Below are 25,561 nucleotides of genomic sequence, written 5' to 3'. Positions count from 1 at the left end.
AAGTCGCTCAGTCACGTCCGACTCTTAGCGACCCCATGGACTGCAGCCTACCAGGCTCTTCCGTCCATGGGATTTTCTTGCAACATACCTAAAAGACATCAGGCAGTTTATGCTATTGATACTATGAAGCCACCAGTTCTTCAGCGTTCACTGTTCAAATCTGACTGCACTTGGGTGCATTTTCTTAAGAAAATAAGAGCTGGGAAGAAGAGATGCACTGTGTGTCCTGATGAATGCAACTGTGATGAGACTGATTTGATGGGACTGAGTTAGGCTTCTCTTTGCTGTTAGTGGAGGAGGGAAAAGATGTTACCAGAATAGCTCATGTTTACTGAGAGCTTACGGGTTCCAGGTACTAAATTCATTCCAAAATGTAAAATCTAAAACGGCAGAGGTACTATTATTAATCTCCCTATCTAGATGAGGAATCCAAGCTTCAGAGAGGCTAACCATCCCACGCACTGGGAAGGCCAGCAGTCACCCCTAGCTGGTTGACTCCAAAGCCTTTGTCATCACTGATTTACAATTGATGAAAATTTGGAGAAGAGCTTTTAAGATGTCCAATATGTTATTTCAGGGAAGATAGTTACTGAAGTTGAAAAAGAGAACTGTTTCTTAGACATGAAACAGGTAGAGGAGAGTAAATGAAAACGCTGCGTTAATTCCCAGGCGGCTCAGACGGTAAAGAATCTGCCCGCCAGTGCAGGAGACATAGGGGCCGTGGGTTTGAACCCTGGGTCGGGAAGCTCTCCTGAAGGAGAAAATGGCAACCCACTCCAGTATTCTTGCCTGGAAAATCCTAGAGACGGAGGAGCCTGGTGGGCTTCAGTCCGTGGGGTCGCAGAGAGACAGACAGCACTGAGGACAGCACACGGCTGCAGCCACGCTTACCACCCAGAGCGGCGCCTGATACACAGTAGCTCTCAATGCACGTGCACTGTGTTAGCAGGACTGCAGGTAACAAAACCGGAAACAGCGGCTTAAAGGAGGGAATCTTTTCTCTGAAGATAGAAGACTGGAAACAGGCAGACATCTCCTGCCAGAGGGGCTCATGAAAATTGTTAAAGACAGGGCACCTCTAACTCCCTGGGCATCATTCTTAGCGGCCACAAGATGGCTGCTGCCCCCACACTGCACGCATGTTTCAGGCGGAAAGAAGGACAAAAACGGAAAAGCAGAGCCTTTATCACATGAGGTTGTAACTTTTTATTTGGTAAGTGACTCCTTCCTTAAATATTTCTACCTACCTCTCATTGATACCCAGCAGGCTGGAGAAACAAATATTTCAATAAGCTAACATGCTATATAAGATAAGCTACAATGATGTATTGTTTAACACAGGAATATAATCAACACTTATATATTCAGTTATATACTTACAACAACTATAAATGAAGCCTAATCTTTAAAAATTGTGAATCACTCTATTGTACACCTGCAACTTATATACTATTGTACATAACTGTACTTCAACAAACATTTTTAAATAAAATAAATAATATGTACAGACCCCTCAGTGCAATTTCTGGCATATAGCAAGTATTCCTCAAGGCTTTGCCATAAAGAGTAACATCAACGTTTCTTTAACAAATACTGATTGATTCTTTATGAAAGACATAGAGTTTGTTCCCACAGAGACGAACGAATTGAAGATAAAATGATTAATCTATGAACTGAAAAGCCTGGAGAGCCTGGCGCAATGACCCACACATACTATACAGACAGGTAGTGTTTGTTCTGGCGGTTGCTGAGGTGGTAGTGAGAATGTACTTTCCTTTAGTTACATCTGGAAACTGAAGAGTGGAGAACTGTAAGTTCATACTCAACTTAAAGATTTGATTTGATTGAGCAAAAGAGATTTAATAAGAATGGGCCATGAATCTGGAGATAAGTTGGAAGGTCAATGAAAGATAAAATATTGTGGTCATGTAGTTCCAAGGGCCCGGTGGTACTCACAGGCCACATTTAGAGCTCATGAAATAAACTATTTAAATCCTACTGCTTATTCTCACCTTCCATGAACCAGGAAGCAGGTGCCCTCAGACCCGAATCAGAAGCACCTTGACCTTGGAATCCCCAGCCTCCACAACTGAGAAATAAATGTCTGTTGTTTAGATGGAGAAAAACAAACAAACAAAAAATCACACTGCTTGTTCAGATTTTTTAAAAATTCATTAAGACACATTTATGAAAAACAAAACTCTGGATGATCGTCAGTATCTTGACAATATTTTTTCGAGATAAGGAAAAGAAGGTTCCCCTTTATTTTATGTATTTATGTTTGACTGCGCCGGGTCTTCCCTGCTGCAGGGGCTTCTCTCTAGTTGCGATCAGCAGGAGCGCCTCTCTAGTCGTGCTGCACTGGCTTGGATGGCGGCTGCTCTTCCTCCTGGGCCGCAGGGCACCCGCTCAGGCGCAGTAGTTGCAGTGTAGGGGCTTAGTTTTCCTGCAGCATGTGCAGTTTTCACAGAGCAGGGATCGAACCTGTGTGTCCTGCATTTGCACGCGGATTCGTTACCACTGAGCTACCAGGGAAGACCCAAGATTCTCCTTTAAAATGCAGAACTTACTTGTTGACTCATAAAGACCAATACTATCTCAAATGTCCGGTTTATGTGGCTCCCTCCCTTCGCAGCTCGTAATCCCTCCTATCATACACTCGGTTTTATTTGAATGCATTATTGCTACGGTTTCAAAATTTGGAAAGCTTATGGAATTAGATTTTGAGAAAGGTAAAGGATGAGCGATAAATTGAGGCCTGAATCAACACCAACCAAAAGATCCTAGGTCTCTCCAGGCCCGTGGATTGCTGGTTGCCGGTTTGATATGCCCTAACACGGGCTGGTGGAGCTCAGTGGGTTAGGACCAGTAATACTCGCGATTATGCCTTGCTGCCGGAAAGACCTGTTTCTGCGAAGTTCACGTGCTGAACACCAGGAGCTGTGCAATTGGTGTCACATCAAAAGGAAGGCCTTTCTCCTAACTAACGCTGTTAGTATGGCCGGGAGTGGGGTGGGGGACGGAGGCGGGGATTGATGCTGTAGGTTCCACAGGTGTCAGGGCTCCAGAATTCTACCGGCAGGAGGCAGAGTCTCACAGGTAGGCTTCGGGTCTGCACCTACAACCCTGCACGGCACGCGGTAAGAAACTGCTGGCGTCCCTTTCCCGCCCTAGAAGACCAGAAACGTGTGCTCTGACCTCGCCGCCCGGCCCCGCCCCCCCGTAGTCCCGCCCCTTCCCGTGGTCCCGCCCCCTCCTCGTGGCCCCTCCCCATCCAGCGGACCTGCACCTTACCTCTGGTCCCGCCCCCTCCCCGCGGCCCCGCCCTTCCCTGTGGGCCCGCCCCCTCCCTGTGGCCCTGCACCCTCCCTTGGCCCCGCCCCCGCCCCACGGCCCCGCCCACCGATGCTCGGCGTCCGGCGGCCTCCCGGATCGCGGAGGCGGGGCGGGGCTCACCCTTGCCCCCGGGGCTCCGCCAATCAGCGAGCGCCCTGTTGGCCGTCCGCGGCGCCCGCCCCGCCCGCTCGCGCCGGCCGCCGTCTCCCAGAGTCCAAGATGGCGGGGTCCAGGCGGCGGGGTCCCCGGGCCGCGATGCGGCCGTTGCTCTGCGCTCTGCTGCTGTGTGTCTGCCGTTCCGCGGGCGGCGACGGCCCGGGAGGCAGCCCCGGGGCGGCGGGCGCCACGGACATCCCGTCCGCTCCGCCGCACCGCCGCTTCGAGTACAAGTACAGCTTCAAGGGGCCGCACCTGGTGCAGAGCGACGGGAGCGTGCCCTTCTGGGCCCACGCGGGCAGTAAGCGGGGCGGGCAGTGAGCCGGGAGGGCGGGCGGCCGGCTGGGGCCCCTCCGCTCCCTCCGCGCCCCGGGCGCGTGGGTCAGCCCCGATCCGCGGGCCCCCGTCCGCACCCCCTCCCCCCTCCCCTCCCCTCCTCACCCTCCTGCGGCGCTCCCTTCCGATGCCCCCCGCTCGTTGTGTTCGGTCTCGGGCTCTTCCTTTCTTACTGCGCTCACTTGAGCTCGCTTCGAGGCGTCGCGTTTCACCCCAGCGCCGCGGCTCCTGGGAGACGTCCCGCGCCCCTGTCCCCCCGCCCCGATCGGCCCCAGCCTGGACCTGCGCCCCCGCCGCCCCTCGGCCCTCCCCTGCTCCCCCACGGGGTCGGCCGCGGTTGATACTCCACTTGAGTGTCCGGTGTCCCCTGACGGCTGCAGGGATGGCCCGTGTTGGCTTTAGAGCCATCTCGGAGTCTTCATGTCAGAGGACATGCTTCTCTTAAATTTGCCTTTCTCAGGGACGTCCTGTGGTCTTTGATCTTTTCTGTTGTATTAACACATATGTCACTTATAGTTAGGCTTGTTGCTTCATAAGAAGAAGGGATGCGAGGTATTGATTGAGAACTTGAGTCTAAAAACTAGCACCGTGTACAGCTGTTGCATTTTTACTTTTTTTTTTGAGTGCGTGATTGAAATAACCTGTGCTCAGTGTTTTATTCATTTTGTGTATGTGGCACTGTTAAGCCCCGTCCGTGCTAAGAGAGCCTTGCTCCCTGCTTACGTACGTGAGAGAAAACCTATCTGTGAGAGTGCTGATGTGTCACGGCTGCCTAAAACGTGGCAGCTGGCGTCTGTAAACTGCTCAGTGACCATCAGATGCAACCTTTGAAACGAGTGGCAAATGCCTTTCTATGGGGTGAGAAGCACTGGCACTTTGAATTCCATCTTTGAGTGTCGTGAGCAGTCATTCATGTAAGGTTTGTATACATTCTTTTAGATTGTCCAGGGCTTGAAACAAGATGTTTCATTTCTAGAAAGTAATCGCTGCTTTACAAAGCACACTTTTAGGAAGAGCTATTTCCTTGAAATTAATGTGTAATTAAAAGGTAGAAATTTCAATTAGGCTTAATGACCAAGTCATTAAGTATGTCGAGGAGAGTGCAATTATTCTGTTACTCCGCAGACGTTTACTGTGTACCCGCTTCTCAAAAGCCTATCGCTGGGCATTTCGTATCAAGGTAGCCTTGTTCTTAGTAACACGGAGCTGGCGCAGGCGTCCCAAACACAAGTGTGGGGGATTTTTGTTCTTCTTGAAATGATGCTGAGTTTTTCAGTAGTGGTGATAAACGTGTTGACGTTTTTCACTTCTGCATTTCTCCATCGTCTTCTTGTTCTCGCTTTTTCTTGCACTCACACCACATACATCAGCCAATTAGGAATGTTAATCAACTGCTTAAATTAGTTACATTGACTTTCTTTACAGAACCTATAACCAACTAAGCTTTTCTGCTACAGAAGTGTCACGCAGCGTACCTGGGCGAATGAAAGTTGTATGAGTAGATTGAATTTGAAATAAGGAGTTTAGAATTTTAGCAGTGACTTTTCTGTTGACTCTGGGAATCACCGCTCTGGGTATCTCTTGCTTTCATTATCACTGTAATTTTTGCCATCTGACAGCTTTCCTTAACTCCATTGATCATTTTTTCCCTTTTCATTTTGCCCTGAGATCCATTATTTGAAACATTTTTTTCAGTAGAGAAAGTTAAGATTTAATTTATTTAATCCTAACAAATCCCCCTTACATCATCCCCAAATTAAGACCAAATCTGTGGTGTCCCTCTTTCTTAACTCTAATGTCCTTTGCACTGTCAGTACATATCCTCGGGTCCATAAGGGCAAAAATGATAACAGCAGGTCATCAGCCTTTCAAGCTCCAAGAGCTCTTTCACCTTCTTCATGCTCTGATTAGATCCCTAGTAGGTCAGGCAGGTGCTGGCTGTTTCATAGGTGAAAAACCTAATATTCAGAAGTGTAAAACTTCTTGGCAAAGGTTATGTAGCTAATGTCGGTCGGGTAGGACTCAAATCCGGCTCTTCTGGTTCTCTGTCCGGTGCCGCTTCCAAGAGGACTGCCCAGACCTTTACGTTCTGCAGGTGATGGTGGCAGATGGCGGCTAAACTTTCAAAGGGTCTCAGCTTGTCTTTCCTGTCAGCTTTCCTACCTGTAAAGAGACAGTACGGTTATGTCCCAGCGTGGATGTTAGAACGTCAGAACTGGTTAATATCCGAGAAGGTGTGCTCCAGTTGTCCAGAGTTAGACTGATAGGTGCTTTAATAATTACCTAGTCCAATAAGGTGACGCAGTGGTAAAGAATCCACCTGCCAGTGCAGGAGATGCAAGAGACATGTGTTTGATCCCTGAATGGAGAAGATCCCCCGGAGTAGAAAATGGCAACCCACTCCAGTATTCTTGCCTGGAAAATTCCATGGACCGAGGAGCCTGGTGGGCTATAGTCCATGGGGTAGCAAAGAGACACAACTGAATGACTGAGCACAGTCCAGTAATAGGAATAGCTAACATTTATTGAAATATTTATATGCACTTGTATAAGCACTTACATGCCTGTAAAGTTAGAGAAATGGAGTAACTTGCCTATGAGCAAACAGCTAGTAAGTGGATAGAGATAGAGACCATTGTGTTGGGGGTCTCTGTTCTTGCTGAAAATCTCCTGATGCTGAAGAACTGTCTGTTGACTGGAAATTCAGTTGACCCTCTCTCCAGAACAAAGCATACATGCTCAGAATTTTGCATGTAACTTTTGGGGTGTATATAAATGATTGAGCCCAGCCCCTTCATTTACAGTGAATATATGGTGAGCCCGAGAGGAAGAGAATTCTTTGCTCAAAGGCACACAGCTGAAGTGAGACTAGGAATAGGTCTCTTGATTCCTAGTGGTATGTTCTTTTCACACTGTTGGAGCTTTCTAACGTTTGTACACTGGTAAAAATACACCAAAGTTTTAGAAAAGAAAATATACACATTTCTGAGTTATTTGAAAAAGATTATCATAAGAATCAAATAGTTGATTTGCCTTTCAAGCTATAATTTCTTCCCTCCTACCCCTTGAATTTTTAGTGGTTAGTTGCAGCTTTAAGGTTTATTTGTTTGTTTTTTGCAGAGATATCACACTTTTCAAAGATAGAGGAGTATTAAAAAACCCCTAAAATTTAAAAGTTGAAATTGTCATCATGGAATTTTTCCCTAATAAAATTACTCTACAGGCAACTGAATTAAAGTTAGATCTCTTTAGGTATATATAACAGTTTGTTGATGATTCATTGAGTTTTATCTAATTATAACTTAAAGCTTTTCTTCCCTGATTGCTATTCTAGATGCTATTCCAAGTTCGGATCAAATCCGAATAGCACCATCTTTAAAAAGCCAAAGAGGATCAGTGTGGACAAAGACAAAAGCAGCCTTTGAGAACTGGGAACTGGAGGTGACGTTTCGAGTGACTGGAAGAAGTCGCATTGGAGCGGATGGCCTGGTATGGGAATTTCTGTAACTTGGAAATTTACACAGTGCCATATACTGCTAGTCTCTAAAGGTTCCCTGTTACATATTTACAGGCAGTTTGGTATACGGAGAATCAAGGCTTGGAGGGGCCTGTGTTTGGATCAGCTGATATGTGGAATGGTGTTGGAATATTTTTTGATTCTTTTGACAATGATGGAAAGGTATGGTTGTTTTCAGGACTGTTAACCCACTTTAAATGTATTTGCTAACAAAGTTAGTCTGTGAACAATATAGTTTATTTGACACTTTGGTCAGCTTTGTAGTAGAGGACTCCCTAAACTATATTTTAAGCATGATGATGAATCTTTATGTAGCTGGGAATTTATAAATGGAAAGATAGAAGTTCATGATTTTTCTTATTCCAACTTGAGGTAACAACAGAACCTTAAGTCTGAGAACTTTTCAGGACCCACCTCCCCAGGCCCCTGTTTATGCTTAATAGTTTTGAGGATCAGCCTGGGTAGTTGAGACGTAGGCGGTAAGGCCAGCAGTGTTTCAGACTGTTAGTGCTTTTTTGTGAAAGCGTGTGCATTGCCACTGTTAGCTCGCTTACTGATACCTTTTTATACATGGTAATCACTGTTTTTTGGAGAAGGCAATGGCACCCCACTCCAGCACTCTTGCCTGGAAAATCCCATGGATGGAGGAGCCTGGTAGGCTGCAGTCTATGGGGTCGCTGAGAGTTGGACATAACTGAGCGACTTCACTTTCACTTCTCACTTCCATGCATTGGAGAAGGAAATGGCAACCCACTCCAGTGTTCTTGCCTGGAGAATCCCGGGGACAGGGGAGCCTGGTGGGCTGCCGTCTGTGGGGTCGCACAGAGTCAGACATTGACTGAAGCGACTTAGCAGCAGCAGCAGCAGCAGCAATCACTGTTTTTGATCAGCCTGATTTCTCTAAAACAGTTAAGGACAAAATGTACCTATGAACTGGAAACATTAACTTGTGCCTTAGCAGCCCGAAGACCGTGATCATTGTTTCTGCTGCTGGTGTGTTGATTATCAGAGGTCATTATTAGCCATTTAAAGGAGAGCCTTAACAATGAACTCCTCCGGTGCTGGGGCCGTGTTAATTCTCCTGTTACTAAGTTCCCTTAAATCCCACACTAGTTCCATGCTCACAGTATCCTAGGATTTTAGAGGTGTTAGAGAGCTTGCAGCACACCCAAAATAGTCTATACTTCTTTAATTTAAGGCTTTAAAACAAATACATTCTCCTTATTTTTAGAAAAATAATCCTGCAATAGTGATTATAGGCAACAATGGACAAATCCATTATGACCATCAAAAGTAAGTGTATTTTTTTTTACAGTATTCCAATTTTTAGTTTCCTTTTGGAAACCTTATAAAATATTTTGTTTCAAATCTGAACATTTTCTAAATGAAAAAGGTTATTTTTTCTTGAGGTGTTTTTTGTAACTTAATGGGAAGGTCTTATTTTACTTTGATTTTGTTGTAAAGTTCCTTCTGTGGACCACCTCGATTTCAAACATAAAAATGTGTTGTCGTTAACCTGAAATTGTATAATACCTTCAAAGATTTATGAAACATTCCTGGCTGTCAGTGATGCAATAGCCATGTTTTTTCATCTTTATTCAAAGGGATCTTTAAAAAATAAAGTTTGGAGCCTTAACCAACCTAATGACTAAGCAATTTATGCCTCTTTGTTCAGTCCTGGTATTGCTGTATTGAAAAATTTTCAGTGGGTTACAAAGCTTCTGAGAGTTTAGTGTATTTATAATGTGTGTGAATTGGGCATGTACATTTTTAATTTTCACATGGTTGTGGGGGAATTACCTTTCAGCCAGTCTGTAAAATGCAAGAAAAATTACTTTCCTGCCTTAATGATGTTTAACTCTGGTAATTCCTCATGACCACCTGTTGAGCGATTTGAACTAGAGGTCCAAGGCCTCTCCCTGGTGATTCTGCTTCAGCTGATTGAGGGCAGAGTTGAGGAGCCTGCATTTTTTTAAAGCTCCGTATGTGACTCTGACTCTGCTGAGGAAGAGAATCACTGTCCCCTTGCCGGCAGCCATGCTAACATCGACTCCTCGTCCAGACTCCTGACCCGAGTCGCAGGGAGAACTCACGTGTGAACTTGGTGTCTTCTGCATAGATAGTGTCAGATATCCCAAACTTTGTCATAACTTGATATGGGTTTTGGTCTTTCTGGAAATTAATTGTTTTAAATAGTGAGTTTTTAAAATACCAAGAAACTTCCCTAAATTTCTTGTCTTCCTTTCCCTCACGCTATAGTGATGGTGCTAATCAAGCTTTATCAAGTTGCCAGAGGGACTTCCGTAATAAACCCTATCCTGTCCGGGCAAAGATTACGTATTACCAGAAAACATTGACGGTAAGTGACCAGCTCTTAGAGGCAGTCCAGTGAGCAGCGCTCCAGCGTGTCTCTTCTGTACTCTTCGTACTCTAGCGTGCTCCTCGTTCTGGTGGAGACTCAGTGCATCTAACTGCGTATTCACATCCTCATCAGCGCTGCTCTGTGAGAACAGAAGTGGCTTCACGACGTGGTTCTCGTGTCTCGTGTTGGCACGCGTGGTGTGCTGTCAGACTTGATGGTAGGTTTGCATATAGTGAGTGAATGTTCAGGCGTGCTGCTCTGCGCCTCGAGAACGGGAGTGAGACAAAGGCCATTGTCTGCAAAGAGCGTGTCTCATGGAGGCAACCGTAGGTAACACCATGCTGCGTGATAAATGCTACAACACGGATACCATTAGGGACCCAGAGGCCAGAAGCCTGTAACTCTGCCAGGAGGGAGGTAAAGGTCAGCAATAGTTTCTCAGTTGAGCTGCACCCTGAAGGAGGAGGAGAAGCCTCCCAGATCGGGTGCAGATTCCAGGCCGAGGACACGGGCCTCAGAACTGTTGAAAGATTGGAGAAAGGCCAGTGGTTGGTATGGCTGGGGGAGAGAGGAGCCGTGGAAGGTGAGGTAGGAAGCTTGGCAGTAGTGAGCCTCAGCCGCCTGGTGTAGTGTATCCTGTAAGGAGCAGGAGAGTGGAGTGAGCGGGTTCCAGTTCAGGACGATGACCGAGGCAGCGGTGGTCTTCTAATGGTGTTCGTGAGAGAAACAAGAAGCGGGAAGGTTGAGACTGACTCTTAGAGGGCTGCATCTGTGTGACTTGGTCCTTTACGTGCGGTTTCTCCCTTTTTTCCTCCCAGTTTCGTTGAGATGGAATTGACACACAGCATGGTAGGAGTTTGGAGTGTGCAGCATGATTTGACTCACACACCACGAACCGATGGGTGCAATAAGTTCAGTGAACATCCATCGTCTCATGCAGATAGAAAATGAAGCACAATAGAAAAAAATGTTTTCCTGGAAGGGTTCAGCCTGAGAGTGTTCATTTTTTTGTTACGTTAAAATTTTTTATTAGATCCTATTTCGTGCATGATTTCCAGACTGAGATAAAACTGCACGTGTTAAAAAAAATTAAGTAGTAGTGTCAGAAGAGTCTTTGCGCTGACTGCTTCGTATTCCCCTTCTGACCGCTGTGAGGTGCGACGTCAGCCTGTTCACCGTGCTTCCGTGTTGCACATCGCACCCTTAGTGCACATTTGTCTTATAACTGGGAGGTGATCTTTTTTGACTGTCTTGGTCCAGTTCTCCACCCCCACCCCCTGCCTCTGGTTTCCGAAAATCCAACGCTGTGAGTGAGTTTGTTTTTCGGGTAAAATTGACCTACAACAAACACTGTGTCAGCCTCTGGTATACAGCACAGTGGTTCGCCTTTCTGTACATTTCAGAATGGTGGCCGAGGGAAGCCTGGTTGCCTGGCGCAGTACGCAGGGGCCTGGTGATCCTGGCTGTCTCCCCGCTCTGTCTCACACCTGTGACTGTTTGGCAACTAGAGGCTCTGCCTCTTAATCTCCTGCCCTGTTCCTCTCCTCCCCAGTCCCCTCCGCTCTGGCAGCCGCCTGTTTGTTCTGTGCGCCTGTAGCTCTGCTTCTGTTTTGTTCTGTGAAATCATAAGTCCTTGTCTGTGTCTGGTTTGCCTGCATGACGCCCTCTAGGCCCATCCATGGTGTGGCAGGTGGCAAGATTTCATTCTTTCTTATGGCTGCGCGGTATTCTCTGGTATGATTCACACGTACCACATCTTTATCCATTCGTCTGTTGAGTGTTTCGGTTGCTTCTGTATCTAGTCCGTTGTAAAGAAGCTGCAGTGAACAGGAAAGAAGAAAGTGAGAGTGTTAGTCACGCATTTGTTCAGTCATGTTGGACTCTCTGTGACCCCATGGACTGTAGCCCGCCAGGCTCCTCTGTCCTTGGAATTCTCCAGGCAAGAGTACTGGAGTGGGTAGCCATTCCCTTCTCCAGGGGATCTTCCCGACCCAGGGATCAAACCCCAGGTCTCCTGCACTGCAGGCAGATTCTTTACTGTCTGAGCCATGTAGACGAATTGAGTTTGAGGTGATATTTAGGTGGACGATACCCAGCAGGCAGTTAGAATACCTAAGGTCACTGCTACCATCGTGCTTTGCTTTTCTACAGATGCCGTCAGTATCTATCTGGTCATGCAATACTTATAAGTAAAGGATAGCTTGCTTACATTTTTCTTTTCCCTAAATCATGAGCTAGCCTTGTACGCCTTTGTGTAAACTCAGAAGAAGACAGTCATTTGGGAAACTTGGTACTGGCTCAGTCTTAAATTCCAAACTGATTTGGAGACCTCAGAATAGAGGCAAGTGTCCAGCCTGCTATGACTAAGTTAGATTGTGTTCCACGGGCTTGCTACACGTTGTGCAGACTGCACAGTCTCACTGGGGACACCACTGGTCACGCGCACCAGCCCCCCAGCCCTGGCAAGTGCAGACCCACACTTGAGTCCACAGATCCCCAGGGAGGCCGCCTGTACAGCCCGACACAGAGGCCGTCAGCCCTGCCAGCAGTTCCCGAAACAATAATAATCCTGCAACATAAATACCCGCAGAAGAGTTCCATAGTCAGATGAGGTTGGTAGGACTGTGCATACAAGCAGAGTCAAGATTCTAGGAAGTCCTGGAATAAAGAAGCCTCTGTTAAGCCGCTCATTCTTTAGGCTCACTGGACCATGGGGTGCTCTTTCCACCTAGCGTCTGTGAATGTCTGTGGAGCCAGCGTTTGGAAGAATCCATTTGAGAGAGCCTTGCTGGGACACCGCTGTGGCTTGGTGGTCCCAGCCCTCATCTGCTGTCGCTTGCTGTGACACGCCCCCGTCCTCTACCTGGCAGAGGCATGCTCCTTCTACTAGTTCAAGGTTTCTTTCCGTGATGATCTGCCTTTCTGAAACTCTTTAAGTGTTTTTTTTCTCTAGTGCTTATTTTTTCTTCCAATTTTATTGAAATGTAATTCACATGCAACACTGTAGAAGTTTAAGGTATACAGCGTTACAATTTGAAGCTGATGGCCCTTTGACAGTTATTAGACCAGGTACAAAGATCAAATCGCCGTAAACCGACTGCATGAGATTCATTTTACAAGGTCTTTGTAAAAGCTCTAACGCGCAGTGTGTCTTTCTAGGTAATGATCAATAACGGCTTCACACCAGATAAAAATGATTATGAATTTTGCGCCAAAGTGGAAAATATGATCATCCCCGCCCAGGGGCATTTTGGAATATCTGCTGCCACTGGAGGTCTTGCAGGTAAAGCCTCGCCGTCTTCTAACATTCAGAGGTTATGAACTGATTCTTACTAGGAATCCTATACTTTGGAAATGGGTAGCTTTGTTTACTTTTAACCTTTTGAGACAAGTTACAACCTTCCCATGATCAGTGGGGCCAGGCCTTTGGTCTCTTGGGGCTGCTCATCCTGTAGGCTTACAGTTGGCTGGGGTCTACACACGATTATGTCCATCAGAGTACCAGTCTGGGTGCGGTATTTTATAGTGAAGGAGACATATTTAAAAGGTTGATTGCCGAGTGTTTTAGGACTCTGAGAGTTGTCACAGCACATGTAAATGAATTTATAGCCTGAGGAAATATCACTGGAGACTGAACTTTAAAGATGTACTCATCATATCTTTTTCATATGTGGTGATAAATGAATTTATTGATGGATGTTAATAGCATCTTGTGTTTGTACTGTATAATAGTCTTATTATTTCCAAATATGTGAATTTTTCATTTCAACAGCACCGGGAGGGAGACAGAGAGGCTAGATCATATTTACTCTATTTTTAGGTGGCTTTGCCAAATCTTGGATTAAAGGGCTTTCTAAAGATCACGTGGCCAATAAATCAGACCCAGGCAGGAGTTGGTCTGGGTTTCTGTCCCCTTGGGTCCAGTGCTCTATTAACACTGCCTGACTTCTCCTAACGTTACCTAACCCTGTGGTGTTTCAGTTTTCTCTTTAATCTGGCTATGTATCTAGATCTCCGTAAAAGTAGCAGAAAGCAAGCACCCTGTGGTGTTTCAGTTTTCTCTTTAATCTGGCTATGTATCTAGATCTCCGTAAAAGTAGCAGAAAGCAAAGAGATTGCCGCAGTTGAGAGCCGTGTCTGGTTTGTGGGTGTGAGGCTAGCCAGGATGAGTATGATAGTTCCACACTAAGGAGTTTGATCTCTTGGCTGTTTTTAGCTCAGCCAGCTTGAAACGAATGAGTTCAGGTTAAATAAAATTGCTAGTATGTGCTGTATGAGGGAAACAGATACAAAAGAAGTACGGAAGAGTAGCTGTATTACCTAATTGAAATGCTTTGGTAGTGAAGGGGGTGCTGTTAGTAACACCAGGACGACACAGGTAAATCGGGGCTCCCAGTAAGCCAGGACAGAGCGCTGTCGGGTTTAAAACACGTAAGTAAGGCTAGGGTGGCGAGTGTAAGAAAGGCTCAGAAACAGATGGGAACAGGAAATACCTGGAAGACAGGCTTCTGGCTCATGTGACTGGGACGCAGTCCGTGACGGAGCTTTGTGGAAGGATGAAGGAGGGTCGTGGTGCCAGGAGTATGTGACTGGGGCGCAGTCCCTGACGGAGCTTTGTGGAAGGATGAAGGAGGGTCGTGGTGCCGGGAGTATGTGACTGGGGCGCAGTCCGTGACGGAGCTTTGTGGAAGGATGAAGGAGGGTCGTGGTACCAGGAGTAGAGTCTGTGCTTGTTTTGACACTTGTCTGTTTGGTCTTCCCTTTATCAGGTATTAATCATCCATAACACGTTAAATGCAGCTAAGTGTTCTGGTTTAGGATTTAAGAAAGTAAATTCTTGTTTAGTTCTAATGTAAGTCTTTCAGATGAACTTTTGTCGCTGAGTTCACAAAGCACCATTGCCTTTATGAAATTAGAGCTAATTTTCAGTATTCTAAAGTAAGAGATGTCTATAAATTCACAACCATAAAAATGATCAACTATGGAACTTTTTCAGTTTGTTTTTTTTCTTTAATTTGTAGACGACCATGATGTTCTTTCTTTTCTGACTTTCCAATTGACTGAGCCTGGGAAGGAGCCAGTGAGTATACTTATTTTTCTCAGAAAGCTTATTTGTAATTTACTGGTGTTGCCTCATAGCTGAAAACTTGAGAAGATTAAGTCAGGTTCAGATCTTGTCTCCTAATGATAGCTGTTACGGCCTCTTCAAGTTGTTCAACGTCCATTCATGCCTTTCCTTCACTAGTAAAACTGAGACGCTTGTGCTGGCCACCTTGACGTTGTAAGCATCAAAGGCAGCGCACTTCTGGCAAGCACTCAGTAAATGGTAGTGGCTATTGTTATTTTTTGTCATAATATTAATAGCAAGAATACATTAACTTTTCAGCTAGTGGTGGAGTAGTTAATATGAGAAAAAGGAACATATATCGAGGCTTATTACTTTCTTACTAATTTTTTTTTTTTAATGATCTATTCTTAAACTCCACATAAGCCTACAGTTGATAAAGAAATTTCTGAAAAAGAGAAAGAAAAGTACCAGGAGGAATTTGAGCACTTTCAACAAGAGCTGGACAAAAAAAAAGAGGAATTCCAGAAGGACCACCCCGACCTTCAAGGGCACCCTAGTAAGTTGGAGCCGGGCCGTCCTCTGGTGCAGCGATGGTCGCGGCCCTTTTGAGTCCCCAGCGCTTCATTCGTCTTACCTTTGCCACTTATCTGTCACACTCCAAGTACTTCCTGGAAATGATTTTTAAACCAGTCTTCAGTCTCTAAAGGGCTTGGAGATCGATGCTTTTACCCGGAAGAGTGTCAGTTAGAGAAGCGGGCAGCTGGGAGTGCTGGGTGACGGGACGAACAGGGAGCCCTTGGGCCACAGGCTCCCCACAGGCACCCTGTGTCCCTGCGCCCCCAGACGGCAGCCGTGCTGGGGTAGCAGTCGAGACTCATAGATGCTTGTTGGATGGAATTGTCCAGGGTTGGTTTCTTTCCTTTTTAGTGGCACACACTTACCTTAGTTGATAACAAAGCTAGTACTTGAAAACTGTCGAGACTTGGGAGAGTAATGTGAAGTGATTATCTCCTCTTATTACTCAGACAGAATTCTGGGCATTAAACGTTGAAAATTTTGAAATACTAGTTTAAGCTAGTGTAACTGAGAACTTATATGGGCTCCATGTCACGAACAAGATAAGGCCAAGTAGAATGACTCTGTGATCTGCTAACTTTTATGATCTCAGGTCCCCATCAGCACAGATGATCAAGGCTGTGTGTAATAAGGGCTTCCCTGATGGCTCAGCAGTAAAGAATCTGCCTGCCAGTGCAGGAGATTCGAGTTTGATCCCTGAGTGGGGAAGATCCCCTGGAGCAGGAAATGGCAACCCGCTCTAGTCTTCTTGTCTGGTAAATCCTATCGACAAAGGAGCCTGGTGGGCTGCAGTTCACAGGGTCAGAAAGAGTCCATCATGGCTTAGTGACTGAGCACACACACTTGATAAAGCCTGGGGCTGGCTTTTGAACTAAGTAGTGTGTTAATCTAAATGATTAACAGTGTTATTCAGATTTAATGATAAAATGAAAAATAAATTTTATTTTTTCCTTGGATTTGTTTTAAACATCACATATGATTTGTAAGTATATCCTGAAGCTTATTGTAGTAAGTGTTTGAATAAAAGTATCTGAATTCAGTGTGGTTAGAAATAAAAGGAAAAGTAAAACTGCTTTCAACTCTGTTTCTTAGTCTTTTATGTGAGTAAAATGCACAGATTTTAAGAGAATAGTTTGATAAATTGTGACAAATTTTAACCATCACTCAGATGATTGTATAGAATGTTTTTATTGCCCCAGATCAAGTCAGCCCCCTTCCCACAGAGACAGCCACTATGCTGATTCCTATTAAAAAATTAGATTCATTCTGCCAGCCTGTAAATAGATTCGTTCTGTAAATAGAATCACACAGTCTATTTAAAAGAGAAAATAATTTTTAGGTGAACAAATTCAGACCTAAGTTATAAATATTCAGCCACCAGAGATGACGAAAACAATTAGTAGTTGAATCACGACTGAATCAATTGCATGCACGTTTGTAACACTGGAAGGATCATGCCACGGTGTTGGCAATAGCCTTCGTTTAGTGGAGGTTGGTGCTTTGGTCACTTACAGGAATTCGAAAGCCACATATGTGTGGGTGAGTCTAACAATGCCTTGTGATCTGTGATCACCTTTTCAGCGGATGAAATGTTCGAGAGCGTGGGAGACCGTGAGCTGAGACAGGTCTTCGAAGGACAGAATCGTATTCACCTTGAAATCAAGCAGCTGAACCGACAGTTAGATATGATTCTCGATGAACAGAGAAGATACGTCTCTTCCCTGACGGAGGAGATCTCTAAGAGAGGAGCTGGAGCCCCAGGGCAGCAGGGGCAGGTGAGCTTGCGAGGTCCGTGGATGTGCCTGCGGCAGGGAAGGAAGCAGGAGCCATGTCTGGGTGTTAGGCGGTGTGCTCTGTGGAGTGGGGACTCTCGGGCTGGCTGGTCATCTTTTGTTTTTCCTCCAGACCTTTCAACAAGAACTGGATACTGTTGTGAACACTCAGCATGAGATTCTGAGACAAGTAAACGAAATGAAGTAAGTACACTAAAGTCCCGTCTGAGTACATGAGACACCTTTATCCTAAACTCGTGGCTCCTCTAGACATGAAGGCATGTCACTACTGCAAGATTCCTCCATGGGTAAGAATCACATTCTGGGTTATTTCTAAATAGGGTAGGTCCAAATTTTTTCATTGTTCCCAGCTAGAAGAGAAAGCTTTAGCATTTTTAAGCGGGGGGGAAATGTTAGTTGTTTGACAGCATTTGTGCATTTGTAAAATAAGAACTTCCCAGGTGGCTCAGTGGTAAAGAATCTGCCTGCCAGTGCAGGAGACACAGGTTTGATCCCTGGGTCGGGAAGATCCCCTGGAGAAGGAAATGGCAACCCACTGCAGTCTTCTTGCCTGGAGAATCCCATGGACAGAGGAGCCTGGCGGGCTACAGTCCTTGGGGTCACAAAAGAGGCGGACAGGACTTAGCAACTAAACAACAAAATGTAAAAAGAATGTAGGTAACACGTAACAGTGCTGTGGAAAAGAACTAGAGGAATAAGGGGCGTAGTATCGTAGGGCTGTAAGACAAGCATACCTGATGCAGGAATATCATGGGGCTGTAAGACAAGCATACCTGATGCAGGAACTCCTTTGTGACGGAATGAAGCCATTCTGAAGGAAGTGTGTTACAGTGAGTGCCTCTTTTTCACTCTGTATTGTACTGTGAGAGAGACCGTGTCCTTGTAACACTGAATGGTAGGGTTTTTAAAAGGATTCACTTAGATGATTAACAGCATTCAATGCCTGAAGCAGAAAAACAGCCAGCATGCCACGTGTCATAAGCTAACACGTTAGAGAACTGTCCCAACCAGTACAACCCTTGGCAGACTAGAGTGTTAAGGTGAGTTCTTCCGGACTGGAAAATTCAACTGAACGAGGTTAAGCAGAGGGTGATAGCATTTAACACCTAGAAATTAAAGCTAACTGCAAATTTGTATTTCTTTCAGTTGTACTGTTTGGTAGTTTTGAAAAATCTTCAAGTTTTTTGAACTCATGATTGAAACATGTACGATGCTAAATGAAGAGTTAAATTATTTTAGAAATAGAAACCAGATCAGTATAACATTTTTTAAAATGTTTTGATCTAATCTTAGGCATTGTGGAAAATAAGGGACATACATCCGTCATATAGATCCCATGTATCCCTCACTTAACTTCCTGATGTTATCATGTGTGTAGCCACAGTACGATTGTCAGAATAAAGAAGTTGACGTTGGTTCAGTTCTACTAACTGAACTAACGATCCTACTCAGATTTCACCAGTTTTCTACCAACGTCTTTTCATTCGAAGATCCTGTCCAGGATTGCACGTTGCATTTAGTTATTTCTCTTTTGACCTCTGCAGTCTGAAATAGTTTATCTCTCCTTGTCTTTTATGACCATGGCAGTTTCCAAGAGCATTGATCAGTTCTTTGGACCGTTTGGTTCCTCGATTTGGGTTTGTCTGATACTTCTCGTGGTCGGATGGAAGTTCTGCACTTCTAACAAGGATGCAGCAGTGCATCACATCCATGGTGTTGATGTCTTGCTCCTGGGGATGTTGGCTGTGGTCGTTTGGATATTGTAGTTTCTTCCCAGTTTCCCTTGGTGGTTAATAAATATATATTTGGGGATAGATACTTTGAGTATATTTGTATCCCTTATACTCCCTTTTGTATTAAGAAACCACGAGATTATCCAGATACTTTGGATTTTGGTTGGACTGAACCAAACACTGCAGGGCTGATTTTAGCCTCCCTGCTTTCTCTGCTTGAGCGTTCTTTCTCCAGCGAGGAGTGACCTGGCTCTTATCTGCAGCGTATTTACTTACTGGCTCAGTTTTAGCGCGTGCACAAAGTACATATAAAGTGACTGCAAATTATTAAACCATGTCCCTGTAAGAAACACACTTACTGATGGATTTATATAATGCTCCTTTCGCCTCTCGTCTTATAGTATTTGAAGCTCATGTACAGTTTACTCAGACTCATGTCGGTCGAGTTGGTGAGGCCATCCAACCATCTCATCCTCTGTCGTCCCCTCCTCCTCCCGCCTTCAATCTTTCCCAGTATCAGAGTCTTTTCCAATGAGTCAGCTCTTCGCATCACGTGGCCAAAGTATTGATGTTTCAGCTTCAGCATCAGTCCTTGCAGTGAATATTCAGGGTTGATTTCCTTTAGGATGGACTGGTTTGATCTCCTTTCTGTCCAGGAGACTCTCAAGAGTCTTCTCCAATACCACAGTTCAAATTCTTCAGTGCTCAGCCTTCTTTTTGGTCCAACTCTTACATTTGTACATGACTGCCGGAAAAATCATAGCTTTGACTATACTCACCTTTGTCGGCAAAGTAATGTCTCTCCTTTTTAATACACTGTCTCGGTTGGTCATAGCTTTCCTTCCAAGGAGCAAGTGTCTTTTAATTTCATGCTTGCAGTCACCATCTGCAGTGATTTTGAAGCCCAAGAAAATAAAAGTCTGTCATTGTTTCCGCTTCCCCTTCTGTCTTCCATGAAGTGACGGGACCGGATGCCGTCGTCTTAGTTTTAAATGTTGAGCGTTTTCACTCTCCTCTTCCACCTTCAGGAGGCGCTTTTAGTTCCTCTTCACTTGCATTTGTAGGATTGGTTTTAACACAAATTATTTAGTATTCTCTGTGCTTAGACAGCCTTTAGTAAAAGATGAAGGCATAATAATGTAGTTTTTAGAAGTTATTTTCCAATTTTGAGGACAGTTTTTTAAAATACTTGTTTTGTTTTGTTTTTAAATGATCTGTTGCATTGAGTGTAGAAATGTATCTACCCCTTTGACGTCTGTGACATCCTGCTAGTGATTCTGCTGTCTAAAGCGACTTTCTGTCTCAGGAACTCCATGAGTGAAACTGTCAGACTGGTGAGTGGCATCGCGCACCCTGGGCCGGCGGCGGGCGTGTACGAGACCACCCAGCACTTCAACGACATCAAGGAGCACCTGCACATCGTGAAGCGAGACATCGACAGCTTAGCACAGCGAAGCATGGTCGGCTCTCCTTCCTGCTCGCCTGTGACTAGTTACCGCGGTCTGCTTTTAGCGAGGACAAACACATGCTACTCAAAATATTTTAACTTTTAGACTGATGCCAGTGCTCACTTTTACTATTCGGGGTAGAATGACTCCATTATGACCCAGATGTCTACGTGTTCCGCATCACACTTCCATCACCTACTGAATAGAATTGTTTAAAAAGATAAATTTGCTGTTCCAGTTACTGGGGTCATCACAACCTCAGACTTTTTTCTTTCTACAAGTTCTCTTTTAAAAAACATGTCTCTGGTTTTCAGTAACGATACCCTTAGACAGCTTTGAAGACGGTAGGTGTTTCTTGACACACCTGTTGGTGAGACAGACAGGCACTGAATATTTCATGTCTCTCCAGGCTGTTCAGGAAGCACAGATCTGAAACTGGCTGACTTATAGCAGCTGTTTTTAGGCAAGGTTTTTCCTTTCTCCAGCTACTTCCCTGTTTTACTTGGTTCATTTTTTTCAGTTTTGTTTTGTTTTCTTTGCTTTTTGGGGGTTTTTTCTTTTCTTTTCTTTAGTGTAAGTGCCACCTACGTTTTTGGAGAGAGGCAGTAAATATTAAAGATAGGTAGCATATTTTTGAAGTTTAACATGCATCAGAGACAATATTAGGAAACAGGCCTCTGGAACTTTTACATTTTTTCTTATTGACTGGATTTGAAAACCCTTGTGAAATCCACAAACGCTTATAGCATTTGCCTCTTCCCCTTCCAGTTTTTTAAACATGGTTCAGTCGTTTTCTCATTGACCATTTTACCTCCCACCCAGAGCATTGTCATCTACTCCTAAATTCCGTTTGAGGTTATTTCCCCCCAGCTTCCGCTTTTGTTGCAACGGCCAGGCTAATGCTGTGGGTGATACGTACCCTGTGCAGAGCCTTGTCCTGCAGGTGTGAACGTGTTGAGAACAACTAATCTTAGAAGCCGTTTTGTCTGGTTACCTTGATGAAATCTTTGTCCCTGGATTTTAATTTTTGATACTTGCGTATAATAGAAGGAATACTCGTGTAAATGGAAAAAGAAATGTTTTCCCGAAAAACTAATCAGTGATGTTGAACGTTAGGAGGTCGGGGTGGATGAGAGCTGAGAAAGGCCCGTTCTCTATTGGGCAGCCGTGCTCAGTTGTCTGAACTTGAAGCCCCCCGACAGCAGTGGGGCTGCCGTGGGTAGTCACTGCAGCCGGGATGATGGGGGTGTCCTGGGGTGGGCTCCGTGACCCCCGGGGACACTGACCTCATGGTCACTGAGATGGGGGAGGAGCCGGACGGCGGGAGGTCAGTGACGGAGGGCGCAAGAGGGGAGGCCTCCCCTGTCACCTGCTCTTTCAGAAAGTTTGGTTGTGAAAATGAAGAAGATGTTTATGGGGTGAATACATGAAAGTATTAGAGTTTATACCAAGAGTTTTATAAAGATTTCACATTTATTTCCTTTTCTGAAATAGTGGTTTGACCGATTACAATAGAATTTCTTTTTCCTCATAGCCATCAAACGAAAGACCGAAGTGCCCAGAACTACCACCATTCCCATCGTGTTTATCTACAGTGCACTTCGTTATATTCGTCGTGGTACAGACGGTGTTATTTATCGGTTATATCATGTATAGGTAAGTGTCTGAAATTTGATCCAACATTTTTCTGTATTTGTTTAATTTGAAATATTCAGTAAGTTATCTATTATCTGTAATGGAACTTTGAATACCTATAAAATTAGGATCATACAAAGCGAATGTTATGTCTAGAATATTTCCGTTCGCGTGGGTATGCATGTGTAGGACATGTGTATCTTCATGTATTTCACACTTGAAAAGTTATTTTTAATTTTAAGCAGTACTGTTTCGTTCCACTGTAAAGTGTACAGAACTTCACAGGTGTTTTTTTTTTTTCTCTTTTTCCTTAGGACTCAGCAAGAAGCAGCTGCCAAAAAATTCTTTTGACCACCATTTTCATGTGTACATCATGTATGTATGTACAAAATGTCTTTTTGAGGGAATTTAAGTATTTAAATTGCTTTTTAGTCTAAATTATTTTGTATAAAATAACTGTTTAAACATTGACTTAAGAATAAACCTTAAAGACAACCACATGTAAATTTGTGCATAGTACATAAATCTATTTAAATTTCAGTGAATTTCTGGCCAGTAGAATACAGCCACTGCACAGAATATTGATAAATCAGAGGGTTAAAAAACAGAAAGGGGGAACCCCCATCTATGAAAGTAGCCCGTAAGTCTCTAGTGTTGGAGGTTTCTGTCTTTAGCATAAATGCCCTCGCCCTCCTGCCCCCAAAGTATGAGGTCTGAGAGCTACCCATCATGTTTATTTTGTAACCAAGGTCTTTTTTTTAAGAGGCCAGAATTTCCTGTTCCAAGACTCAGTGCTGCAGTCCTTAAATCTAATACAGCTCCCTTTGAAATCAAAAAATATTTTGTCTGAGTGTTAGGATCTGGGTAATAGGATTCAGAATGTTTATTAAAGCATTTTTTCCCCTTCTGATCATCAGTGATATATTTCACTTTTAAAGGAAATTTGGGGGGAGAATTAAGAGCTGCTGTTTGCCTGAAAAACCATTTAGGTGGGAACATTCCTCTGATGATGGTTTTTATGGGTCTTTTACCTGGTGAGGTGTTCATTTCATGATTGCTCATATTCTTGAATGTCTGTGTTCCAGTGGAGTCAGTTCAAAATTACGAAACTCAGTCTGCCTCCGTATCTCTAAACCCACCTCGGATGGCGCGTGCTGAGGACACTTGAAGGCCACAGCACCTGCCCCTGCCTTCAGGCTGAATCGCCCCACGCAGCGTGGCGTCGGTGGCACTGCGTGTTAGTCGCGAGAAGGCAGGAGCAGCAGCAGTGTTAAGGTTTCTGAAAGCAAAATCTGAAAAATAGTGTTATTACTTCTGATTTCTTTGTTTTAATGCCAGAACTAGGGGTATTGTGAAGCACGTGTTAGTAAGCGTAACCTTGAATTGTCAGGCTGGAAGGAGTTGCTGTAGTCTGTACATAGTTCTAGGTATTATAGAGACTGTCTGTAAATGACATTTAATTTAGTTTTCATAGCTGATGTAGACTTCAAAATACTCTTACATTCCCTTGTCTAGCTAGCTAAAATGATGCCTTTCATTTGTCATAGCACTGAAAGTAGTGCTGTTTAATTCTTCACAGCTTTCAGAAATTTGCTCTGAGTTGTTATTTGCTGATTGGACTGCCTGCCTAAAACCCATACAGAGACTCTGAAGAAGTCTGCATTAGAGCAGTAGCTAACTAGTACTGCATATGCAGACAGTCCTAGCATTGCTTTTTACAAAGCATTTATCCCAGAACACTGAACAAGAATATTCTATTGATGACTCACACACTTAGGACCACTTCAACATAGAACTGCTCCACAGGTTTTTTTTTTCTTGTAGTGTTAACATGTTGAAATTCATATTTCAGAGACATCATCATGACAGAATTTACTCTTATTCCATGAAAAAAAATTAATACTTTCAGAAGAATGTTTCAGTTGTAGACTGTGAGACTTGGAAATCCTCTTGAGATGAAAAAGCTGCAGAATATCCAGTATTATAAAAATGCAGAGCCACGTGTGCCTGAACTTAAAGGAATATTAGATCTATGCAGTGTACATTTTCCAGGCTAAATTTCAAGAGGAATTGTTGCGATCATTTCTAATGCAAGTGAAGACAGCTAGGACAAAAGAGCATACGCGTGAATCTTTGTTTCTTTCTTACTAATTTAATTTGCTAAAAAAAAAAAATCACTCAGTAAGACGGTTCATACAAGTTATTATTGTTGGAAATTTGGTTTGTTTTCCTCAAAGTCACTGACTTCAAGTAGTTCATTTCTGTTTTTTAAAAAAAGGTGTTTGCTATGTGGGAAAATCAATCACTGCCAGGATTCTCTCATTTCTGTACTGTTTTATAGAATTGAATTTTAACTTTTCTCACACCAGCAAGTATTTTACAGGTGCCTTGGATTAAAACAAAGTCGATTTTACAATTTTACTGTAAATCTTTGTGCTTCTGCCACTTTAAAAAAGAAATGCAATTGTATGATGGTTAATACTCTTATTTAATCTGCCTTTTGCGTTCTGAGTGTTTGAATGTTTTATTCGGCCTGAACTTTCACTGTGAGGGCACGGTATTCTGTCACATAGTAAAGAGACATCAGTGTTTCTCAGAGTGAGGTCTGTGAGCCCTCTGAGTCCTGGAGCGCTTGTGAAGAACGCAGATGCCGGAGCGCCATTCCCCACCACCTGCATCAGAACTCCGCAGTGGGAGCTGCAGAGAATCGTTTTCGGCAGGTGACTCTGAGCGCACTACTGTTTAACAACCACTGAGACGAGGAGGGGTGAAAGAAACACAGGTTTGTGTAGTTTTACAGCTGAGCTGAGAGCTAACGTAACATTTTCATCGTCAGCGACATTAGCAAATGTGCACTGATTCTTTATACTTAGAACGTATTACTTAACGTTCTTTTCACCGAAACGCTTGGTTTATCAGCAGCTACAAACTAAACCCAGGTTGCCGCCTGTGGCTCGCGGTACTTTGGTTGACGGTTCTTACAAATCATCTTCAGATCATGGTCGAGCCATGGAAACCCCCATCTTCGCGTCTGCCTGCTAGAGCGTTTGCTTTTCCTGATTGTGGTTTTTGTGACATTTTCTCTCAGACAGTTGTACTTTTTGATAACTTGGGGAAAACAAAAATTACTTGAATAAGAGATTGCCTGACCCGCTGCATCGCAGGGACACAGTCTTTGTAAAGAACGTAAATGACAGTTGTGAATATTAAGATGTGATTATCTTTTTCCTGTCCATGTGCTCATTGCAGGGAGATAGTGAACAAATGATTATACTGGGGATTTTTTTATTTATAAGATCTAATGTAAAATCACCACTTGCAACTTTTTAGATCTGTATGTTGCCTGTTTAATATATTCTTTTAACATTTAAAAGGGTTTTCTATCCATTGTTAAATTCAGTTAGGTGACATTTCGTCGTGTGTTTTTTTTCCTGATTGTTAATTTGATGCTAGCTGGAATTCAAAAGATGACATTGACCTTATTCAAATAAAGAAATATTTTAGTAAACTTAACTTTTTCCTTCATTGGTCTCAGATAATCAGTTATTTCCCAAGTAGGTTATTTCCCAAGAAGGCCCTGATCTGTGATAGTATTTCATGT

General features: G+C 44.0%; 1 protein-coding gene across 1 annotated transcript; it reads left to right on the top strand.

Annotated features, from left to right (window-relative positions):
• Positions 1–3,530: 3,530 nt before the first annotated feature.
• LMAN1 (lectin, mannose binding 1) lies at positions 3,531–25,473 on the top strand. Its single transcript, XM_070779129.1, has 13 exons — positions 3,531–3,793; positions 7,163–7,317; positions 7,400–7,507; positions 8,577–8,638; positions 9,605–9,704; positions 12,867–12,990; positions 14,729–14,787; positions 15,199–15,331; positions 16,933–17,126; positions 17,257–17,327; positions 20,184–20,337; positions 21,860–21,981; positions 22,275–25,473. The coding sequence occupies exons 1-13, from the start codon at positions 3,556–3,558 to the stop codon at positions 22,309–22,311; spliced, it is 1,557 nt and encodes a 518-aa protein (XP_070635230.1). The 5' UTR covers positions 3,531–3,555; the 3' UTR covers positions 22,312–25,473.
• Positions 25,474–25,561: the final 88 nt, after the last annotated feature.

Source organism: Bos indicus, chromosome 24 (assembly GCF_029378745.1).
Source record: "Bos indicus isolate NIAB-ARS_2022 breed Sahiwal x Tharparkar chromosome 24, NIAB-ARS_B.indTharparkar_mat_pri_1.0, whole genome shotgun sequence".
Taxonomy (NCBI): domain Eukaryota; kingdom Metazoa; phylum Chordata; class Mammalia; order Artiodactyla; family Bovidae; genus Bos; species Bos indicus.
This window is presented reverse-complemented; position numbering and strand designations above follow the sequence as displayed.

Excerpts from the sequence above, each read along its gene's own strand:
- LMAN1 (XM_070779129.1), top strand. The coding sequence starts at position 3,556 with ATGGCGGGGTCCAGGCGGCGGGGTCCCCGGGCCGCGATGCGGCCGTTG. Across the intron at positions 14,788-15,198 it reads CTGAGCCTGGGAAGGAGCCA|CCTACAGTTGATAAAGAAAT; the intron begins GTGAGTATACTT and ends ACTCCACATAAG. Across the intron at positions 20,338-21,859 it reads GCTTAGCACAGCGAAGCATG|CCATCAAACGAAAGACCGAA; the intron begins GTCGGCTCTCCT and ends TTTTCCTCATAG.